Source organism: Amblyraja radiata, chromosome 26 (genome assembly GCF_010909765.2).
Source record: "Amblyraja radiata isolate CabotCenter1 chromosome 26, sAmbRad1.1.pri, whole genome shotgun sequence".
In the NCBI taxonomy this organism is placed as follows: Eukaryota; Metazoa; Chordata; class Chondrichthyes; order Rajiformes; family Rajidae; genus Amblyraja; species Amblyraja radiata.
Genome location: NC_045981.1, coordinates 8,879,540 through 8,902,347, shown reverse-complemented (window position 1 = coordinate 8,902,347; position 22,808 = coordinate 8,879,540). Strand labels below are relative to the sequence as shown.

Here is a 22,808-nt window from a genome sequence, read left to right as displayed (position 1 = left end):
GTTGATAATCTTCCATTCTGCATATCTACTAAATTACCACAAAAGATGCAGATCTTGTAGAAGGGTCTCCACCCGAAACGTCACCTATTCCTTTTCTCGAGAGATGCTGACCCGCTGAGTTACTCCAGTTTTTTGTGTCTATCATTTGTATAATTTTCAGCTCCACAAAGATCAACACAGGAAAGGAAAGACACAAAATGAATGACTAATGACGGGCATATTTTTGATAAGAACTAGAAGGAATTGAAGATGCTGGAATCTTGAGCAAAACACAAAACAAAACAAAAAAGTGCTGGAGGAACTCGGCGGGTCAGGCAACATCTGTGGAGGGAATGGACGGGCAATATGTCAGGTTGAGACCATTCTTCACACTCAAAGTCTGAAGATGTCTGAAAGACTTTGAGGAATGGTTCCAACCCAAAACGATGCTTATATTTTTGAGAAGTATGGCACACAATATGGTCTAAATTTACTTGGCTTTTTTTAAATTTTGAGTTTATGTGTAAACCAACTCAGGATACCTAATTACAGTATGTATCATTGCAGTAAGTCTTCATTTTGTGATGAGCAATTTAAGTCACACCCACCCCAAGACATAACACAGTAATGTAGTACTTGGAATAATATGTAATTTAGAGGGATAATTTTGCTTTCACATTATAAGTAGCAACATCAAGAAAAAATGTGATAAAATATTTAATTCAAATTTGCTTTCACTGAAATGCCCTGGTTTCCTGCTGTTATAATGTTATTGTTTTTTTTAAATATTTTACCAGTAGATGTAACTGAATGGAATACCATTACCTGTAAATTGAATTTTATATCAGCCAATTCTGTGTGCCATGTAATTAAATCAGGTACATACTGCAGGTTGCACAAGATATATGAATTGTTCCAGGTCCATCGTATTTTGTTCACCAGTTCTTCACTCACAGTTTTCACTGTGCTTATGAGGTTTGCTTCAGCATCTTGAAATCTGGAGCCCGTCGTAAATGAGTCCCAAGGAACACACTTACCCGGCTCTCTCCTGTCTCTAACCACCTCAAACACCATTTGCACTCCCAAATCTCCAATGTGTGATGTCCACCGACCTGTGTGTAGACCCATCAACCGATCCAGCCACCAGGTGCCCAAACCCATGACTACTGACCACTCTTGACCACTGACCTCCACAGAGGTGCCAACCGTGTCACCAGCCTCCTCCTCTAAAACCATTCTCCAGGCATACAGTTTACTGAGCAACAAAACAAAAACTGCTGAAGACACTCAGTAGGCTGAGTGGATGGAAACGGCCAGTCAAAATTTTGAGTCGGGACCCTTTATCAGATTTTTAATAAATCCGAACCAAAACTGTCCATTCCCTCCACTGATGCTGCCTGACCCTCTGTGTTCCTCCAGTTGTTCTTTTCTTTAATCAAGTTCCCAGCAACTGCAGCCTCTTTCGTCTCTATTCAGTTTAACATTCTGGAATAGCCTAACTGTTGATTCTGATGATAGACACAAAATGCTGGAGTAACTCAGCGGGACAGGCAGCATCTCTGGGTGATGTTTTAGGTCGAGACCCTTCCTAGATGTTGATTCTGATAATCCTGGCTCCAATCCCACTAATCCTTATTCCGTCATTAGCCTTCCACTCTTTGATTCCCACCCCCGCCATCCCAAAAGCTTGGCCTCACATCTCCATGAATACTCTCCTCATGATAGCTTCAGATATACCTCATTTCATGCAACCTAACCAGCTGTTTGATAGACAATGGACAATAGGTGCAGTAGGCCATTCAGCCCTTCGAGCCTGCACCGCCATTCACTGTGATCATGGCTGATCATCCACAATCAATCCCCGTTCCTGCCTTCTCCCCATATCCCCTGACTCAGCTATCTTTAAGAGCTCTATCTAACTCCCTCTGAAAGCATCCAGAGAATTGGCCTCCACTGCCTTCTGAGGCAGAGAATTCCACAGATTCACAACTCTCTGGGTGAAAATGTTTTTCCTCATCTCCGTTCTAAAATGGCCTACCCCTTATTCTTAAACTGTGGCCCCTGGTTCTGGACTCCCCCAACATTGGGAACATGTTACCTTGTCCAATCCCTTAATAATCTTACCTAATCTTACCTTAATAATGTATCATTCAATCTTTAGGCAGATATCCGTTGGCATTCTGATTTCATAACAGTATACTTCAATTTCTTCAGTGCCCCATTTACCAGCATTACAAAAGAACTTGCAGATTCTTTTCATTCACTTATTAATAAGTTTCCTTTTATCGGAACATTCTCCAAACTCCAAAAAATATGAACATACATTGAGTTATCGCAGCCAGACATTCATCATGATAAATACTGGAACACATTTCCCATTGTTTTATGTGAGGATAATTATTCCAGAATATTAAAATACCTTTATTTAAACCTTACTGTTTTATTTAACTGCGACCACATTTATGCATCCGAATCAGATGAATTGTAGGTTCAAATCATTAAAAGATGAACTGGCCTCAACTACCCTCTGTGGCAGAAAGTTCCAGAGATTCACCACTCTGTGTGAAAAAAGTTTTTCTCATCTCGGTTTTAAAGGATTTCCCCCTTATCCTTAAGCTGTGACCCCTTGTCCTGGACTTCCCCAACATCGGGAACAATCTTCCTGCATCTAGCCTGTCCAACCCCTTAAGAATTTTGTAAGTTTCTGTAAAATCCCCTCTCAATCTCCTAAATTCTAGAGAGTATAAACCAAGTCTATCCAGTCTTTCTTCATAAGACAGTCCTGACATCCCAGAAATCAGTCTGGTGAACCTTCTCTGCACTCCCTCATTGGCAATAATGTCCTTCCTCAGATTTGGAGACCAAAACTGTACGCAATAATCCAGGTGTGGTCTCACCAAGACCCTGTACAACTGCAGTAGAACCTCCCTGCTCCTATACTCAAATCCTTTTGCTATGAAAGCTAACATACCATTCGCTTTCTTCACTGCCTGCTGCACCTGCATGCCTACTTTCAATGACTGGTGTACCATGGCACCCAGGTCTCGCTGCATCTCCCCTTTTCTTAATCGGCCACCATTTAGATAATAGTCTGCTTTCCTGTTTTTGCCACCAAAATGAATAACCTCACATTTATCCACATTATACTGCATCTGCCAAACATTTGCCCACTCACCCAGCCTATCCAAGTCACCTTGCAGTCTCCTAGCATCCTCCTCACAGCTAACACTGCCCCCCAGCTTAGTGTCATCCGCAAACTTGGAGATATTGCCTTCAATTCCCTCATCCAGATCATTAATATATATTGTAAATAGCTGGGGTCCCAGCACTGAGCCTTGCGGTACCCCACTAGTCACTGCCCGCCATTGTGAAAAGGACCCGTTTACTCCTACTCTTTGCTTCCTGTTTGCCAGCCAGTTCTCTATCCACATCAATACTGAACCCCCAATGCCGTGTGCTTTAAGTTTGTAGACTAATCTATTATGTGGGACCTTGTCGAAAGCCTTCTGGAAGTCCAGATACACCACATCCACTGGTTCTCCCCTATCCACGCTACTAGTTACATCCTCGAAAAATTCTATAAGATTCGTCAGACATGATTTACCTTTCGTAAATCCATGCTGACTTTGTCCAATGATTTCACCACTTTCCAAATGTGCTGCTATCCCATCTTTAATAACTGACTAGCAGTTTCCCCACTACCGATGTTAGACTAACTGGTCTGTAATTCCCCGTTTTCTCTCTCCCTCCCTTCTTAAAAAGTGGGGTTACGTTTGCTACCCGCCAATCCTCAGGAACTACTCCAGAATCTAAAGAGTTTTGAAAGATTATTACTAATGCATCCACTATTTCTGGAGCTACTTCCTTAAGTACTCTGGGATGCAGCCTGTCTGGCCCTGGGGATTTATCGGCCTTTAATCCATTCAATTTACCCAACACCACTTCCCGACTAACCTGGATTTCACTCAATTCCTCCAACTCCTTTGACCCGCGGTCCCCTGCTATTTCCGGCAGATTATTTATGTCTTCCTTAGTGAAGACGGAACCAAAGTAGTTATTCAATTGGTCCGCCATATCCTTGTTCCCCATGATCAACTCACCTGTTTCTGACTGCAAGGGACCTACATTTGTTTTAACTAATCTCTTTCTTTTCACATATCTATAAAAACTTTTGCAGTCAGTTTTTATGTTCCCTGCCAGTTTTCTTTCATAATCTATTTTTCCTTTCCTAATTAAGCCCGTTGTCCTCCTCTGCTGGTCTCTGAATTTCTCCCAGTCCTCTGGTATGCTGCTTATTCTGGCTAATTTGTACGCATCATCCTTCGCTTTGATACTATCCCTGATTTCCCTTGTTATCCACGGATGCACTACCTTCCCTGATTTATTCTTTTGCCAAACTGGGATGAACAATTTTTGTAGTTCATCCATACAGTCTTTAAATGTCTTCCATTGCATATCCACCGTCAACCCTTTTAGAATTAATTGCCAGTCAATCTTGGCCAATTCACGTCTCATACCCTCAAAGTTACCTTTCTTTCAGTTCAGAACCATTGTTTCTGAATTAACAATGTCACTCTCCATCCTAATGAAGAACTCAACCATATTATGGTCACTCTTGCCCAAGGGGGCACGTACAACAAGACTGCTAACTAACCCTTCCTCATTACTCAATACCCAGTCTAAAATAGCCTGCTCTCTCGTTGGTTCCTCTACATGTTGATTTAGATAACTATCCCGCATACATTCCAAGAAATCCTCTTCCTCAGCACCCCTGCCAATTTGATTCACCCAATCTATATGTAGATTGAAGTCACCCATTATAACTGTTTTGCCTTTGTCGCACGCATTTCTAATTTCCTGTTTGATACCATCTCCAACTTCACTACTACTGTTAGGTGGCCTGTACACAACACCCACCAGCGTTTTCTGCCCTTTAGTGTTTCGCAGCTCTACCCATACCGATTCCACATCCTCCAAACTAATGTCCTTCCTTTCCATTGCGTTAATCTCCTCTCTAACCAGCAACGCTACCCCACCTCCTTTTCCTTTCTCTCTATCCCTCCTGAATATTGAATATCCCTGGATGTTCAGCTCCCAGCCTTGGTCACCCTGGAGCCATGTCTCCGTGATCCCAACTATATCATAATCATTACTGGCTATCTGCACGTTTAACTCATCCACCTTATTACGAATGTAGATGCAGAGAATTTTCTCTCATTGCTCTTTCTCCTCTTTATCTATATTTGCAGGATAAATTCAATATCATTCCCTTGTGCCTCTGTTAACTTTTTACAGTCGAGACCTGAGCACAGAATTCAGATTGATACTCAACTGTATCAAGTACAATATCAATTCCCTTTCAAGTAGGCAAGACAGGCAAAGTAAAGGGGAGAAGATTCTAAAACTCAAAGGCATAGACTTAAGGTGAGAGGGAGAGATTTTAGAGGGACCCCAGGGGAAACCTATTCACTCAGAGGATAGTCCATAATGTCTGGAATGAGCTACCAGAGGAAGCTATAGAAGTGAATACAATTAGGGCCCAGTTGGTAAAGCTGCTGCCTAACATCGCCAGAGACCCGGGTTAGATCCGGACTTTGGGTGTTGTCTGTGTGGTTTGCACGTTTTCCCCGTGACCGAGTAGGTTTCCTCCGGGTGCTCTGGTTTCCTCCCACACCCCAAAGACATGTAGCTCTGTAGGTTAATTGGTGCCTGTGTTAAAAAAAATAATTGCCCCTGGTGTGTAGGGAGTGAATAAGAAAGTGAGACAACATAGATCAAGTGTGAATGGGAAATCAATGTTCGGCATGGACTCGGGGTGAGCAGAAGGGCCTGTTTCCCTCAATATCTCTAAATAACTCTTCCATGATGTATAGTTCTAGTACTCTCGAGGCAAAAGATCCCATGGCACTATTGAAAAAAGAAGCTGGTCATAAATACACCTTTGCTTGGAGAAATCTGTTGTGCGGCAGCATTGCTCCTGACACTGAAACACTACTCACCCGTCAAAAACTTTATGAGCTCTGGGATATTCAGAGGTGATTATATTTGCATAACGTTGTGCAATTTCATAAAATGTAGAATTCCAGTTTCACAAGAATTAGTTTCCCAATTTTCCACAAAAGTCCAAATAACAATAGATGAATCGATATTACATCAAAATAACTTTCATAAACGTATTTTATATTTGTCTAAGAGTAACCAAAGAGCATTTGCACATCTACAATCTACAAATTTAATAAACACCATCCTTGGCTCGCTATTTTTTTAATTTCAGTGCAAGGAATGGGATAACCGCAGATGTAGAAATATATAGCTTATACAGGAAGTCAATCTAAATCTGTAACATAATTGTGAATCATGAAATCAACAGTATATTTGTTTCTGCTTGCTTTGCCAATTGATGTCTTTAGCAAATGAACCTAATTTCCAAGTGTAATGGAAGAGGCGACAATTATGAAATTGGACATAATTCTTGAAAACTGTTTGGGAATAAACCGAAATTATGCTGAAGTGATAAATTTTGCAGGTTTCCTAAATAATACTAAGACGTAACAAATCAGTGGGTGGTAGAGTGCACAATAGATTCAATCATTCTGCCACTACAATGCACAAGATTACATAGTGTTTTTTTTCTAAAGACAGAACTGCTTAGTTTTTTAAAGGAAATTGTCAATGCTTCTGAATAGCAGCATTCTTCATAGACATTGCATCTGAATCCTGGAACTCCCGACCTAATAATATTGAGGGTGTGCCTTCACTAGAAGTTCAAGAGGTAGCTCACCGCCACCTACTCCAGGTCAGTTAGGGATAGAAAAAAACACTGGTCTCCCCAGAAATTGAATGAATAGAAAAATCCATTCATAGTTTTAGAGGCATAATAGACTGAAAACAACAAGCAACCAAACATCTGGTTGTAGTGAGAAAAGAAACAATGGGTCCACTCCAAAACATTTCCAGTGGCATCCAAAGTCTCAACAACAACAACAGGCAGAGGTGTTAGACACGACCACAGTATTGAGATAACTGGAGGCCAAGGTTAAGAGTGAAATACCCACGTGCTGAGACCTGGTCACAAGACCCAGAAATCCCTTCAGGGCAACGCAACAATTCACTTACACTTCGTCCAAATGAGTGTAATGTGTTTTGCACTCATGATGTGGGTCTCCTCTACATTTGAAAAATCAAATGCACATTGGGTAACTGTTGTGTCCCTCCTTTCTGCAAGTGTAACCTTGAGCTTTCAATTGTATGCGATTAATTCTCCATTCCATTTCCACCTTGACCCACATATTTGTCTATGGCCTCTTGAAATGTCCTAGGGAATCCAAATGTACGTTGAAGGGACAGCATCTCATCTTTAGTCTAGGCATGTTATAGCCCTCAGGAGTCAATATTGAATTCAAAAACCTTTCTGCTGTATAAAGCAACTGCTCAACTTTCTCTTTTATTTCAGATTTCCAGCAACTGCTGCGTTCTGTATCTCATGGTTCCTTCATTGCTTTTTGTTTGGTTTATCTCTTTCCTTAGTCCTCATCCATCTCTGTTGATTTACACCTGCTCCTTGACAGCGTAGCTGCACTTAACAAGTCTTCATCACTCTCTCCCTGCTGGCGTCAACACCTTCTGTGTCATTTGTTTTTCTTATCTCCATCCTTTCATAGACATTTGTAGAAAAACACAGCACAAGGATGGGCTCTGCCCCACAATATCTGCATCCAGCACTGTGCCAAATGCATCTGTCAACACATGGTTCATATACGCCTATTCCCTGTATGTTCATGTACCTGGCTAAATGCCTCTTAAACATCACTGTCATTTTTGCATTTAAGATCTGCCCTGGCAGAATGTTCCTGGCACCCACTGGACTCTGTAAAAACTCCTGCCTCACAAATTTCCTTCAAGCTTTCCCCCTCTCACCTTAAACCATGCCTTCTACTATTTAACATTTCATAAACCATAGAATGGTACAGCACAGGAATAGGTCCTTCGGCCCACAATGTCTATGCCAAACATGGTGCCTAATCTTCTTTGACTGCAGCTGAACTCCCTCAACTCCCTACATATCCATGTGCCTATCTAAAAGCCTCTTATATGCCAATATCGTATAACATCGGCCAAAACAATTCCCTCCACAAATAGTGCCTGACCCGCTGAATTCCTCCAGCTCTCCTTTTTTGCTGCAGATTCCAGCATCTGCAATTTCTTGAGCCTCTTTTATATCCTGCTGTATCCTTTGACAACTTTCCTCCCTATCCACAACTCAACCAATTTTCATGTAATCTGCAAACTTTTTCATCAGACCATCTATGTTTTAATTCAAATCATTTATATATATTACAAATAAAGATATTCCTTTTCTTCTCTCCACCTCTCGGCAATTTAAAACAAGGTTTATTTCTAACTTTTCCTGTTTCTGACGAAAGATGATTATCCTGAAACATTAACTGATTCTCTCTCCACACATGCAAACTGACTGCTGAACACTGAAAGCATTTTCACTTTTTCAGATTTCCAGCATCTGCAGACTTTAGCTCTCCCCATTGCCCATAACACTCCAGTCAGCCAACGAGGTGAAACAAATCTCGCCTTCTCCATCATTATCTCAGCTGGTATCAGCTGTCTCATTAGTGACTAGGAATCAACTTGGGCATTCTTGGTCTCTAAAGATTAATTTATAGTTCGCTCGTGTGTCAGATGATGTTCTGCCATCGCTGTGCCGCACCCAGTGCCAAATCTGTGCCTCTGTGGAGGTCGTCCGCAGTGCATGCCTCTCCGCCACAAGGTAGTAGGTGGGCCATTGTCTGTACCTCTCCACAGTTGCACTTGTCAGAGTGCTATATAACATAGTAACACAGCACATGTTCATTTACAAAAACAGAACATGGTAGCCCACTACAATGGGAAAATGAAAGTTCCTTAAAACATTCTTGCTTTGAAGTAAACAGAGTCCACAGATGATTATGGTTTCCGGTTTGTATACTGCGTTACCAGACATGAGCTCTCTTAAACCATCTGATTCTTTGAATTGTAAAGGTAGATAACACAAGACTTTGACCTAACAGTCAAGTTATAGATACTTAACAATTTAAGTAGCCAAAATAAAAGTCGCCTATTCCTTCTCTACATAGATGCTGCATCACCCGCTGAGTTCCTCCAGCATTTTGTATCTACCTTTGATTTTACCAGCTTCTGCAGTTCTTTCTTAAACATCCTAAGTCAAATAGCTTGTCGAAGTGGTCTAGGTTTATCCAAATATTATCCTTGATGATATTGTGGCAACCTGTACAATTCTGAAGTCGGTAGAAGTAATGCTATCACCACTGTCCCAACTCATACCACAAATCAGCTAATTCAGCAAAGTTAGAGACACATCTAAAGTCTTTCTGACTTGAATCTTTCTTCACTTGGCAAGCTGCTGAAGAGGCTTATATTGTATGTCTGCTGATCAGCATTTCATGGTCCTTAAATAGATCAGAATCGGGATCAATGCACGCAGTAAAAACCTAACCACTCCATATCGATTTTACATTTTAAATAAAGTATTTCACAGCCCAGCTACCGAACAATAATGACATAATGCAGAGGGTACTCACTGTGTATTCTGTACCATGTTCCCAACAATAAAATGGCACATAAAGAGAAAGATAAAAACAAACAGTAAATATAGTTAGCATGGATTTATTGCCCACAATATACAGTACTTTAAAAAACTATACACTAAGTATTAAAAGCTAATGTACGCACAATAAATTTATCCTACTGAATACACAGTCCAACATTTAATGAAGACCATCGCATGTTATAGTGGGGGGAGGGAAGCAGAAACATCACAACCATTCATCACAGCTCCATATAATCTATTTTGTAATTATTTATGTAAGCATGTTCAAATATTCTGGTGTAATTAATCATCAACATGGATTCAGGAAAAAATAGCTGTATGCTGAAAAACAAGTTAGACAAAATCCTTTCATTCAACGCTTGTTTCTTTTTGTATGAAAGTACATTTTTATCTGGGATACTTGACAATTATAGCTATCAATGAAAAGGGACAACCTAATTCCAGGTATATGAAGACATAACTATGTTTTGGCAGTCAAGAAATGTTCTTGAAAAGCACCAAGGTAATTTACCTTCTGACTTTTTCACACAGTGGGGCGTGGGTGTATGGAACAAGCTGCCAGAGGAGGTAGTTGAGGCTGGGACTATCCCATCGTTTAAGAAACAGTTGGACAGGTACATGGATAGGACAGGTTCGGAAGGTTATGGACCACGCACAGGCAAGTGGGACTAGGGTAGCTGGGATATTGTTGGCCGGTGTGGGCGAGTTGGGCCGAAGGGCCTGTTTCCACACTGTATCACTCTATGACTCTATGTATGTTCCCACAGGAACGTGATTGAGTCGGAGAATTGAGGAATATGGGGGTCAATTGAGGGGTTTGTTGAATCCTTGTGTATCACTCCATGGCTAAATGCACTGAAATTGCTGTCGCAATAACCATACTTTTAGAAAATTAAATCAAAGGTACGAATGCTCTACATTCTTCCTCCATTACACTTCACTTTCATAAAATGTCCTCACCTGATCCCAAAATAGTCAACATTGAAATGTTATATCAAGAATAGCAATGGCAACAATATCCATTACTATCTAGCTGAAATCCAATAAAATACTCAAAGGACCAATAAGCAACTGCAATAAAAATGGTAATTGAATCCTGAAATAATCATGAATAAAACATAACAGATTCACTAATGGCCGAGAACCGGCTGAAATGCTTTGTTTTCATATTGCATGTTCAAATGAAGGAAAAATATTGATTTAGCGCCACAACTTATTTTAATTTTAGTGACTATTACACTTCTGCACCATGATGAAAACGCTGTTGTCATTTTCCTTTTGAGTTTAAACTTTAAACCTACCTTTGTTGAACAAACCTATGACGTCCCTAATACAGAGGGCAACTTTTTTTAAATGTCTCCAATTCTAGCAATTCAGAGGCTGTAATAATTTCAGTGAAAGACTTCTTCTCTGATACTCTCCCTTTTCTCCAGAGATGATGCCTGACCTGCTGAGTTACTCCAGTTTTTTGTGCCTATCCTCTGGTACAAATTCACCTCCGCTGTGCTCTTGAGGTCAAAATTTCAGCTGAAGTATTTCCCAAGTACTTATTGCTTGAAGATAAGAAAGTATCAGCAAGTGCTTTTAATGTAACAATTCTTCCAGATAATTATTGCAGATATGCCATCCACCAGTAAATTTTGATGACTGATTGGCATTCAATGGACATTAAAATTATATGAGAATATATTTTGATGACTTCTTGTGGAGGAGATCTCGGGAAGGCAGACACAAAATGCTGGAGTAACTCAGCAGGACAGAAGGCAAATATATTGCTGCATCCTTTCTTTGAAGAAAACAATGTTGTCAAAGTCAATACTTAGTCAAAGATATATGAGGAAAAAGATAGACACAAAAGGCTGGAGTATCAGACAGCATCTCTGGAGAAAAGGAATAGTGATGTTTCGGGTCAAAACCCTTATTCAGTAAGAAGATCTTGCTTTTAAATAAAGGTTGAAATAATATTCAGTTTGTAATGATATGACTCGTACAAAGAGTATACCAAGTCTGCTGTTGGAATACAGTTTTTTTTTCAACCACAAGTGCCAAAATTTGATTTTATCAATGTACCCAAATCTCTTCTAAACACACTGATAGATTTGGACTAACAGTTCTTTTTTTCCAACCACTCCAGCCTCCAATAAGCAACGCATAGCCATCTTAAAGAGTGTGGAACATCTCTTATGTGAGAAGTTGGGCATGTTTGTAACAGGCTTAGCTTGATGAAAGTGCTGGGCAGGTAAGAAAGGTTAACTTACATATCTATCTTCCCAAGGCTTCCCACTTTTTGGTGCTTGCACCCAACTTCCAATTGTAGTAGCCTGCCCAAGGTGACAGTCATCTTTCACTGCTTATTTCTTCAGCTATTGCATTTCTTGTTGGTATTTCATTTTCCCCAGGCTGGGTGTCAGAATCTCAGTTCAGTTCATTTTTTATTTGTCATATGTAGGTTAACACAGGGTCAACGGTACAATGAAATGTGTTTGACAAGACAACGGGTCACCTCAGCAATGATATTACAAGGATAAAAAATAAGATTAAAAAAGGATAAGATAAAAGTGACATTGGTAGGTAAAAGACAATAATAAATAAAATAATCAACATATATGATGTGTTTATGAGTTCAGAAGCCTGATGGCCTGATGGTAAAAACAGTTTTTAAGTCTGGTGGTGCAGCCATGCTCCTATATCGTCTGCCTGACGGTAACAAGGAGAACAGTCTGCGTGCTGGGTGGCTGTGGTCCTTGATCTCTAATATAATTTACTGTAGATAGCATGGCAAATCAAAGCACAAATGGTGAATTCATTATCTTTTTAAAATACATTACAATATTTCATTTTGATTAGGTAGCAGCTGAAGTTCCAAATTTGAAAAGTATCGAAATCTATGGTACTGTGCCCACTAGGCTTGAGGTTAATTTAACGGTGGTCACAAAAAAGACCTTTCACCTGTTTTCATCCAGATGAGTTCAAGTATGGATTTGCATTTTCACCTCACAACAGGGATTTTAAAATGGAAAGCGAGGGTCAAATATATTGTTATCCGCAGTCCCTGTCTCTACCACAATTCATTTAACTTTCTTCTCATTCCATTTATAAATAAACAACCACATTCTCCACCCACCAATCACTTAATCCTCATTGTCTTTCCCAGTTGATCCCACATCTTACACTTGCAATCTCCTTTCACGAGATATTTGCTTTGTTGTTTGATATCAGCTGAACACAAATGGCTCAATATTTTTGGTCTTCTCCCCCAAGATGAATAAAATTTGTAATCTCTTACGTTCTTTTCTCATCTAAAGGTTTTTTTTGTCAATTGCTGCTTGTGTAAAGAATTGAGGATGTTAAGTATGTCAGGAGTAACACGATGTCTCCCTATAATTATTGTGTTAGCTAATTGACACAATCTCAGTTACAGTGTTCAGCACACATCAGTTACAAACCTTCAAGGAGACAAGATAATATTTTAATATGCCGCATGCTATGAGAAAAAAATTTAAACTAAATATCAAAGTGTCGTATAATCAACTACAAATAAATGGCCAAACAGACTCTGAATGAGGAAACTGCATAAAATTAACTAAAGACTGTGAAATGAATGCTTCAGGAAAGCCTTGGCGAGAACAACAGTGTATATCAAAATTGTAGGTAGACACAAAATGCTGGAGTAACTCAGCAGGCCAGGCAGCATCTCTGGAGAGAAGGAATGGCCGACGTTTCGGTCGAGACAAATGTCTGGTAACATTAATCCAGAAACTACCTCTAAAATCTTACAAAGAGAATCAGTTCATGGGAAGTATTGCAACACAGGCATGCTGTATCATTTCAATTTTTAGAAGGATGAATTTGCCAGCACTGGAGTAAAACATTCTCCATAACCATCAATGCGGAGCTAAGCCCCTGTCTCACTTACGTGTCCTTGGCACGCTAATTACACGACCTCGTAGGTCCCGCGAAGGTCGCGCGCGATTTCATGCGCCCGCACAGCCGGCTGGAGCGCGTGACGTCATTTGAAGATGAACACAAAATGCAGGAGTAACTCAGCGGGACGGGCAGCATCTCTGGAGAGAAGCAATGGATGATGTTTCGGGTCGAGACACTTCTTCAGTCTGAAAGAAGGGTCTTGACCCGAAACGTCACCCATTCCTTCTCTCCAGAGATGCTGCCGGTCCCGCTGAGTTACTCCAGCATTTTGTGTCCATCTTCAATTTTCTTGGCCCCGCTCTGGGAGTAGAGTGGGGGCGGATCCGGACCACAACGGCCGTGAGCCCCAGGCCGAGCTCGGCGATCGTTTGCCTGCTTCTGCTGCTGTTGGAGGTGAGACGTTGCGTAGCGCCAGGGTCTTGGGCCTGTCCCACTTTGGCCGTCAGTTCCGCGACAGGCCGGTGGCACGCAAAGATTTAGTTCGCTACAAAATCTCGGAGCACACAACTACATACCCCTCCGCGCTTCTCAGTGGGACCGGACCCGCGAGGCCACACGATACTCGTGCGCCTCAACGCGACCACGAGGTCGAGTAATTTGCGTGCCAAGGACACGTAAGTGGGACAGGGCCAAGGAGTGGAAAGGCAGGAATGCAAAACAAGTGTAATCCTCAATTGCTATTTTGCATCTTCTAAGAATGGTTATAATGCAGCATTAAAAGAAAGCTCATAGAAGATGACCTGTTTCAAAACTACCTCCACACAGAAGGTTGTTTAAGAGGGATCTGCGGATGCTGGGAAATCAAAGGTAGATAAAAATGCTGGAGATACTCAGCGGGTGAGGCAGCATCGATGGATCGAAGGGATAGGTGACGTTTCTGAAGAAGGGTCTGATGAAGGGTCTCGACCCGAAACGTCACCTATTCCTTCGCTCCATAGATGCTGCCTCACCCGCTGAGTTTCTCCAGCATTTTTGTCTACCTATAATAATAATAATAATAATAATAATAGTCTATTGTAGTTCATAGCTTATGAGGTTGTAGTGTTTAATAGCCTGATGGCTGTAGGGAAGAAACTGTTCCTGAACCTGGACGTTACAGTTCTGGTGGTACACTTACTGTGGGTGTGGGTATGGGGGGTGGAGATGGTGGAGGCAGTTACTTTTGGATAGGCACATGGATAAGCAGGGGATGGAAGGGATATGGATTAAGTGCAGGTAGATGCGAGTTAATTTCTGGCATCGTGTTTGGCACAGACATTGTGGGCTAAAGGGCCTGTTCTTATGCTGCACTGTTCTATGTCCTAAATAAAAAGATGCAGAGTTCAGTGAAAGAGGAACAATAAGATGGTGGGGGAAAGGACAATTGAATGACCTTCTACAACAGGGCCAACTATATCTAAAATACAACTATAATACATTTTGTGGCAGCTTGTTATTGCAACACTGATGTGTATTTTACAGTTAATTCCGTTAGTAAATGACAAAACATGTGAATGTGTCAATCCAGTTTAAAAATCGAATTATTTTAAATACTTCAAGGTAAATAAACTGCAAACTAGTCTGTCCATGGCTTTATGTTACAATGTTGTAAAACATTAAATGCTGATTTAATAGGTTACTAATAGGTTAAATAGGTTACTAATATTTCCAGATGAAGCAAATAACATGTCCTTTTGAAAATGTATTTTCCCTCTTATTTGGTTCATCAATGAACAGCCTGAGCTGCAGCTGTATAACATTAGAGACAGTAAAGCGTTAAGTATTATATAATCTCAGCATTTGTGTTTGCAAGTGGCACTTGAAAATGGTAGCTTAGTAACTGCAGCAGTTTGCTCCATCATTTCAGTACAGTCTCTTTCTGCCCTGCAATCATTTGCATGACAATTATGTTAAGATTGGCACTGGTAAGGTACTGCTTTTCCAAGATTTATAAAATGTTTTTCTGTGAAATCATTTATTAACAAAACGCAATAAATCTCACACAATTTATATCTAACTTTGTTGGCTAGATTGCTTGGCTGATGAACAGCATATGTTTCATAGGCCGGAATAAATGGAATGAATGAGGAATCGGTGTTGTTCCATCAATCTCACAGATCCCATTATTTAAATCTCAAGTTTTTCATCTCTTTCTGCCCTTGCCCAATAGCCAGATCCCATTTTAAAAAAATCAACTTCATTCCTTTCTTTCGTGGGGTAAACATAGATATATCTTCAATATCTCATCCAATTGTTCATTCGAGAACTAAAAAAATCTACAGGAATGCAGCAGGTTGAGCAGCATCTGTGCAGGCGAAGGGCTGGTTCAGGTTTCAGATTGAGACCCTGCATCAGGACTGAGTGAAGAAGGATAATACCTTGTATGGAGCGTGGAGTAGAAGGGAAGAGACAAAGGCTGTAAAGTGATAAGTGGAACCCGATGAAACAAATATATTAATTTGGAAATTATTATATCTACGCCACCTAATGAAAATTATCAATGATATGTTACTGATATTTGCATTCACCATATGTACGATGTGCCAATTGACTTTTGAAATGGCAGGTTTGTCATGTGGGGAGAGATTAAACAGATGGGGTCTATTTGAGTTCACCAGAGTGAAAATTAATTCCATTCAAATCTACAATCATCCAAAGGGCACCACAGTGTCGATGCAGAGTTAATGTATCAAGAACCACAAATCAGCTATTCAGAATTGGATAAGGAGAAATTTCTTCAAGGGGAAGATGATCTTTAGAACTCTGCACCTAAGAGGGCTGTAAAGGCTCAGTCACTGAGAAACTTCAATTCAAAGATTGGTAAACGTTTAGATATTAAAGAAATTAAGGGCTCTGGGGTTAGTGCAGTAAAGTAAAGCTGAAGTGTGATCTTATTGAAAGGAGGAGCGGGCACAATGAGTCGAACAGTCTGCTTCTGCTTCTATTTATGTTCCCAGATAACAATAATAAAAATGTTTTGTTCATAAATCATAGGAGAAGAAATAGGCCATTCGGCCCATCGAGTCTACTCCGCCATTCAATCATTGTTAATCTATCTTTCCCTCTCAACCCCATTCCTCTGCCTTCTCCCCATAATCCTTGACGCCCTTACTAATCAAGAATGTCAATCACAATCTAGGTTATTATCGAGAATGAGCGTCTACTCTTAAATCTTTCTCAATTCTTCAGCAGCTCTCCAGGCAACACCGAGCCATTTGCGTTACTCAGCTGGGAAAGTGCAATAAAGGCATTAAAAGTTCATGTCTGATGATGTCATGTGTACATCCTACTGTTCGAGATAAAACCTCCTGTAACATTGCACATTAAGTAGCATGTTATGTAACTGTGCTAAATCTTACCTGTGATAGTGTATGGATAATAATTCCAAGCTTTCTCCGTGACGTAAAAGATCCTTGGAACCACTGCTCTAGCCCAGCTAGGAAGCTTGCTATAAATAAAAGAAAGATTTGCGTAAAATAAATATGCATGTGATTATATTAGTAAAGTTGATTCTATCGACACGATACGATAGAACTTTATTTATCCCAGGAGGGAAATTTATCTAACAAATGAAGAGAAACAGATAGGGAGAATATGCTGGTAGACACAAAATGCTGGAGTAACTCAGCGGGTGAGGCAGCATCTCTGGAGAAAAGGAATGGTCGCGCATTCCTTTTCTCCAGAGATGCTGCCTCACCCGCTGAGTTACTCCGGCATTTTGTGTCTACCTTCGATTTAAACCAGCATCTGCAGTTCTTTCTTACACATAGGGAGAATATGCTCATGGACATGGATACATATGCAGTGGTTGGTGCCTGGAACACTGCTTGGAGAGGCAGAAGAAGCAGAAACAACGACAAAGTGTAGGAGACATTTAGGCAGGCACATGAACAGGCATTGAATAGATAGATAAGGACCATTTGCATGCAGAAGGGATTAGTTTAATTTGGCTTCATGGTCAGTGCTGGCATTGTGGGCTGAAGAGCCTTATCCTGTGCTGTACTGTTCTATATGCTATGAGTTGAGGTAGTTCGGACAAACCATTTTTTTTGTAGGAAGGAACTGCAGATGCTGGTCTACACCAAAGATAGACACACAATGCTGGAGTAACTCAGTGGATCAGACAGCATCTCTGGATAGAAGGAATGGGTAACGTTTCGGGTCGAGACCTTTCCTCAGACTGAGCGTCAGGGGAGAGGAAGACATAGAGATAAGGAAGGCTAAGGTGTGAGAACGAGACATCAAAAGAGATGCTGATCAAGGAAATGGTAGAATAGATCATTGTTAATTCACATGTCATAGGAGTAGAATTGGGCCATTCGGCCCATTGAGTCGACTCCATCATTCAATCATGGTTGATCTCTGCATCCTAAACCCATTTTCCTGCCTTCTCCCCATAACCCTTGACACCCGTTCTAATCAAGAATTTGTCTATCTCTGCTTTAAAAATATCCACTGACTTGGCCTCCACAGACCTCTGTGGCAATGAGTTCCACACTACCCTCTGACTAAAGAAGTTTCTAAAAGAGCGCCCTTTAATTCTGAGGCTATGACCTCTGGTCCTAGACTCTCCTACCAGTGGAAACATCCTTCCCACATCCACTCTATCTATGCCTTTCATTATTCTGTAAGTTTCAATGAGGTCCCCCCTCAACCTACTAAACTCCAGCGAGCAGAGGTCAAGTGCTGTCAAGCGATCATCATATGCTAACCCATTCATTCCTGGAATCATTCTTGTAAAACTCCTCTGGACCCTCTCCAGAGCCAGCACATCCTTCCTCAGATATGGGACCCAAATTTGTTCACAATACTCCAAATGCGGCCTGACTAGCGCTTTATAGAGCCCCAGCATTACATCTTCGTTTTTGTATTCAGATCCTCTTGATATAAATGCTAGCATTGAATTTGCCTTCCTTACCACCGATTCGACTTGCAAATTAATTTTTTGGGAATCCTGCACCAGCATCCCAAGTCCCTTTGCATCTCCGATTTCTAGATTCTCTCTCCATGTGGAAAATAAGTTAGGAGAAAGTGACAACAAAGCAAACAGAGATAAAATGTAATCAGGGGGACAGTCAGACTGGTCGGAGAACTGGGAAGGGGGAGGGATGGAGAGAGGGAAAGCAAGGGTTACTTAAAGTTAGAGGTCAATATTCATACCACTGGGGAAATATGAGGAACTGTTTCTCCAATTTGCGCTGGGCCTCACTCTAACAATGGAGGAGGCCCAGGAAAGAAAGGTCAGTGTGGGAATGGGAGGGGGAGTGTTTATACCGGGATATCAGATAGATTTAGGCGGTCTGAGTAGAGGTGTTCAGCAAAACGATCGCCGAGCCTGCACTTGGTCTCGCCAAATTATAGGAGTCCACACCTGGAATAGCGGATACAGTAGATGAGGTTGGAGGAGGTGCAAGTGAACCTCAGCCTCACCTGAAAAGACTGTCGAGGTCCTTGGACGGAGACGAGGGAGGAGGGGAAGGCACCTGGGGAGGGGGTGGTTTGGGTGGGAAGGGACGAGTTAACCAGGGATCTGCGGAGGGAACCGTTTCTGCGGAAAGCGGAAAGTGGTGGAGATGTGGCTAGTGGAGATGGCGAAAATGTCACAGGATTATGTGCTGTATGCAACGGCTGATGGGGCGAAAGGTGAGGACTAGGGGGACTCTTTCCCTTTTGTGAATGGGGGAAGGGGGAGCAAGAGCAGAGCTGCGGGATATCAAGGAGACCCTAGTGAGGCCCTCATCAATGATGGAAGAGGGGAAACCCCGTTCCCTAAAGAATTAGGACAGCTCAAATGTCCTGCTATGGAATACCTCATCTTGGGCGCAGATGCGGCGTAGACGGAGGAATTGGGAGTAGGGGATAGCATCTTTGCAGGAGGCAGGGTGGGAAGAAGTGTAGTCTAGATAGCTGTGGGAGTCAGTAGGTTTATAATAGATGTCAGTCGATCGTCTGTCTCCTGTGAAGGAGATAGTGAGATCAAGAAACAGTAAGGAGATGTCGAAGATGGTTCAAGTGAATTTGAGTGCTGGATGGAAATTGGTAGTGAAGTTAATGGCAGAATGTCCTATTAAATAACGTAGTGCCATTTCACAAGTGGTTACCAAGAATCATAAATAACATCCTTATCCTTTTGTGTTTTGTTTTCTACTGTGATGGATTGAAAATAGTAACTTGAATATTTTCTCAGCTCTCATGTGGTTATATTAATTGCTAACAATATTTGCAAGGAATGTTGCTTGCAAATAGCCTGCTATCAAAGCTAATTCAATATTACTGCTGTTTGTGATTCAATTGCCTAGAACAGTGATTGGAGATGATGTTTTAAGCTGTCAGAGTTCACTAAATTTCCTTCAATTGTTGATTTATTTATCTTAGAATTGGCTGTGCTTATTTCTCAGTTTCCATTTTTCTACTTGTTTTCATTCTCTGCATATCTGAATAAAAAATAAGCACCTGACAAGTAGCAAATGATGCCACTCTAAGTCAGTTTCTTGTTATCACGTGCATGTGATCTGTGAAGTTACAGGGCTTTTCACGTGGTATTTTATTTGTGCTCAGGCAAGTTCTTCACTGCTGAAGCACAGGTGCGCTGTCATCTGTTCCCTTATACACTCGAGCTTATCGCTTCCACGTGGCTTGCGATCAGATTCCATCACAGCCAGTTCCTTTCTCCAGAGAGCTCAGAATTGAATTGTGAGTGTGGCCAATTGTATTTATTTTCAAAACTTACTGTTGAGGAAATTGACTTATAGCCCTGTCCCACGGTGCGAGTTCATTTCAAGACCTCTCCTGAGCTAAAAAAAAATCAAACTCGTGGTAAGCACAGAGAATGAACGTAGCAGGTACGTCGGAGCTCGGGGACGTCTCTTAGCGCTAACGGCTGGTACTCGGGAAGACTCGCTAACGGCAGGTAAGCACGGTAAGACTCGTGAACATTTTTCAACATGATGAAAAATGTCCACGAGAGCCCCGAGTACCGACGAGTGGCCATTACCGTAAATCTCTGAGTAGGAATCTTCAATTAAAAAATCATTGGAAGGCTGCTCTTGAATCAGTTATTAATAGGTATTTAAGTGATGAAATACAACTTGTCCTTGACTCTGCCCTCCTTCCATCTGGGGTTGCATTGCTGGGGTGAATCCCACCACGTGTAGAATTGCCATGAAAATCTTTCACCTGAACATTCCATAGTATTAGTACTTCAATGCATAGTACTTCTGAGCTACCCTTTTTCAAATTTCTCAAAAGGTCTCTTGCTGAGAGGCAAGACAATGAATGAGATTATAAAACAGATTTATATTTGGTTTTGACCTCATCTTATTTCTGTACTTCAAATAGAAAATACGGTGATAATTTACATTACTACCTGAATATTTTTCTGGGGTTTCATTTCAAGGCCGGTTGTTGCAATACACTTCAAATAAAAACTGCTATATACTGGGGGAACATAAAATAAGTGAAGAATCTTTTGAGAGCCAGGTCTGTTACATGCATCAAAGGTTTATTGTTTATCACTGGTAGAGAAAAGTTGTATATGTTCCAGACAAAGTATCTGTAGAACAAAGGAAAACATCAATCATTGCTCCTGTTTCCAGTTTAACCTCAGCTGGCTACAGATCAGTAATAGTAGCAAATGATTACATGCATACTCAACCAGGTGTCTCATAAGGGAAAAGGAGACAAATTATAGACAGCTCTTGGTTATCCTTTGGTGCTTACCAGCCACCTTGTAGTTCACTGTGTCTGAGCGAGAACAGTGGCCCTTGTATTCAGTGATTTTGCGTATCCAGCTTGAACTACCTCAGTATTGTAAGCAGAGGCCCACCCACTCTGTTCTACCTGAGACTATACAAATGGGGATGTGGTCAGTCCCATTATACCCTCATAGTAGTTCTCCAATTTGTAACTTATTATTATTCTTCAATTTGTAACGCTTATACTGATGCATTTCTATTTCTTTACCTCTATGATGTGGTTTTCGCCCATGCCACCCCTAAAACCACAGACGGTTAAGATTAGGATTTTCTCTGAAGTGTTCATGGCTAAAGCCAATTTTCATTTGCAGACCAAACATGGAAGATGAACACGAAAGAAGAATTTGCAGACCGAGTCACCTATAGTCAGAATCGGATGGTCTGCAAGGGGCTTCATGTTTGTTCATTAATTTTTGCACATGCCCCAAAGATGATTTTGTGCTTAACCATGTTACAGGTTAATATACATCCTCACTATCAGACATTTACCTTTACGGCTCAAGCGAACAGTCACCATTAATTACAAATGGCCGATAAAATACATGTAATTAGGTCCATTAAGTGTGACTCACACAGACAAGGGGCTGGAAATTCATCCATACAAATGAAAGAAGAGTGGTGTGTATTTGAGAATTATGCATCAAACCTCAAGATCCCGACCATGACTGAAATCAAGAAATGTTAGCGGATTTGTGAGGCAAACAATGTAAAGGAGTTTGTAAGTGTGACAGGATATTGCAAGAAGAATAAATGCGGTGTCATTGACTCAGACCAACTTGCAAAAAGATGCAGTAAACAGTTACACAATGTAAAATGCAGAGCAAAAGGAAGCCATGAATCTTTAGTTTCTGATGTAGCTCATTGGCACATCAAAGAAAATAGTAGGTTAAAGATATATTCAAAACAATCTGCTTTAAGACATAGATAGGGCAGATAGCATGGAGAAGATTAAAAACATGTGAAGTTGGAAGGTTTTGCTTATACATTATTCATGGGCTTCTGGGTAGAAATAATTTCTAAAGGTTAAATGTACTTTCTAAGCCTATTGCCCCTAGCTTAAAGGTTAACATTGTGTTTTATTTGAGGTTAGAATCAAAGTCATAGTCATACAACACAGGCCATTTAACCCACCATGTCCACCCATTTATAAATCTTCAGAAGGACAAAGGAAGAAGGAAATTACTATGAAAAAGATGTCTACTTTCTTTGGACGTCATAATCTAGTGTGAATGTTATTAAACACATTCTCATCACACTGCAGCTTTCCCAGCAGGCGATTCTCCCCGCATTGCACCACAAACTGCAAACCAACTAACCCAGCATTTACCTTTTCCAATGCTTCGGTACATGGATAGGAAAGATTTTGAGGGATATGGGTCAAACGTGGCCATATGGGACTAGCGTAGATGGGCTGAAGGGCCTGTTCCTGTGCTGTGTAACTCCGACTATTTTTCCTACTCCACGGTAAAGACTCCTCAGAATCTCTATGCCTTTAAGTTAAAAGACTGAGATCACTATTTTGTTTTGTTAGACAAGGCTATCAGGGA

General features: G+C 41.0%; 1 protein-coding gene across 5 annotated transcripts in view; it reads right to left on the bottom strand.

Annotated features, from left to right (window-relative positions):
* pitpnc1 (phosphatidylinositol transfer protein cytoplasmic 1) overlaps positions 1-22,808 on the bottom strand; it is a 214,299-nt gene that overhangs the window by 66,458 nt on the left and 125,033 nt on the right. For all 5 annotated transcript variants that reach the window (XM_033044154.1, XM_033044155.1, XM_033044156.1 and 2 more), the window contains 2 exons: positions 16,867-16,955; positions 9,573-9,580 (listed from right to left, as the gene is read on the bottom strand). In XM_033044154.1, coding sequence (XP_032900045.1) covers positions 9,573-9,580; positions 16,867-16,955 — 97 coding nt within the window. The remainder of the gene's footprint in view (positions 1-9,572; positions 9,581-16,866; positions 16,956-22,808) is intronic.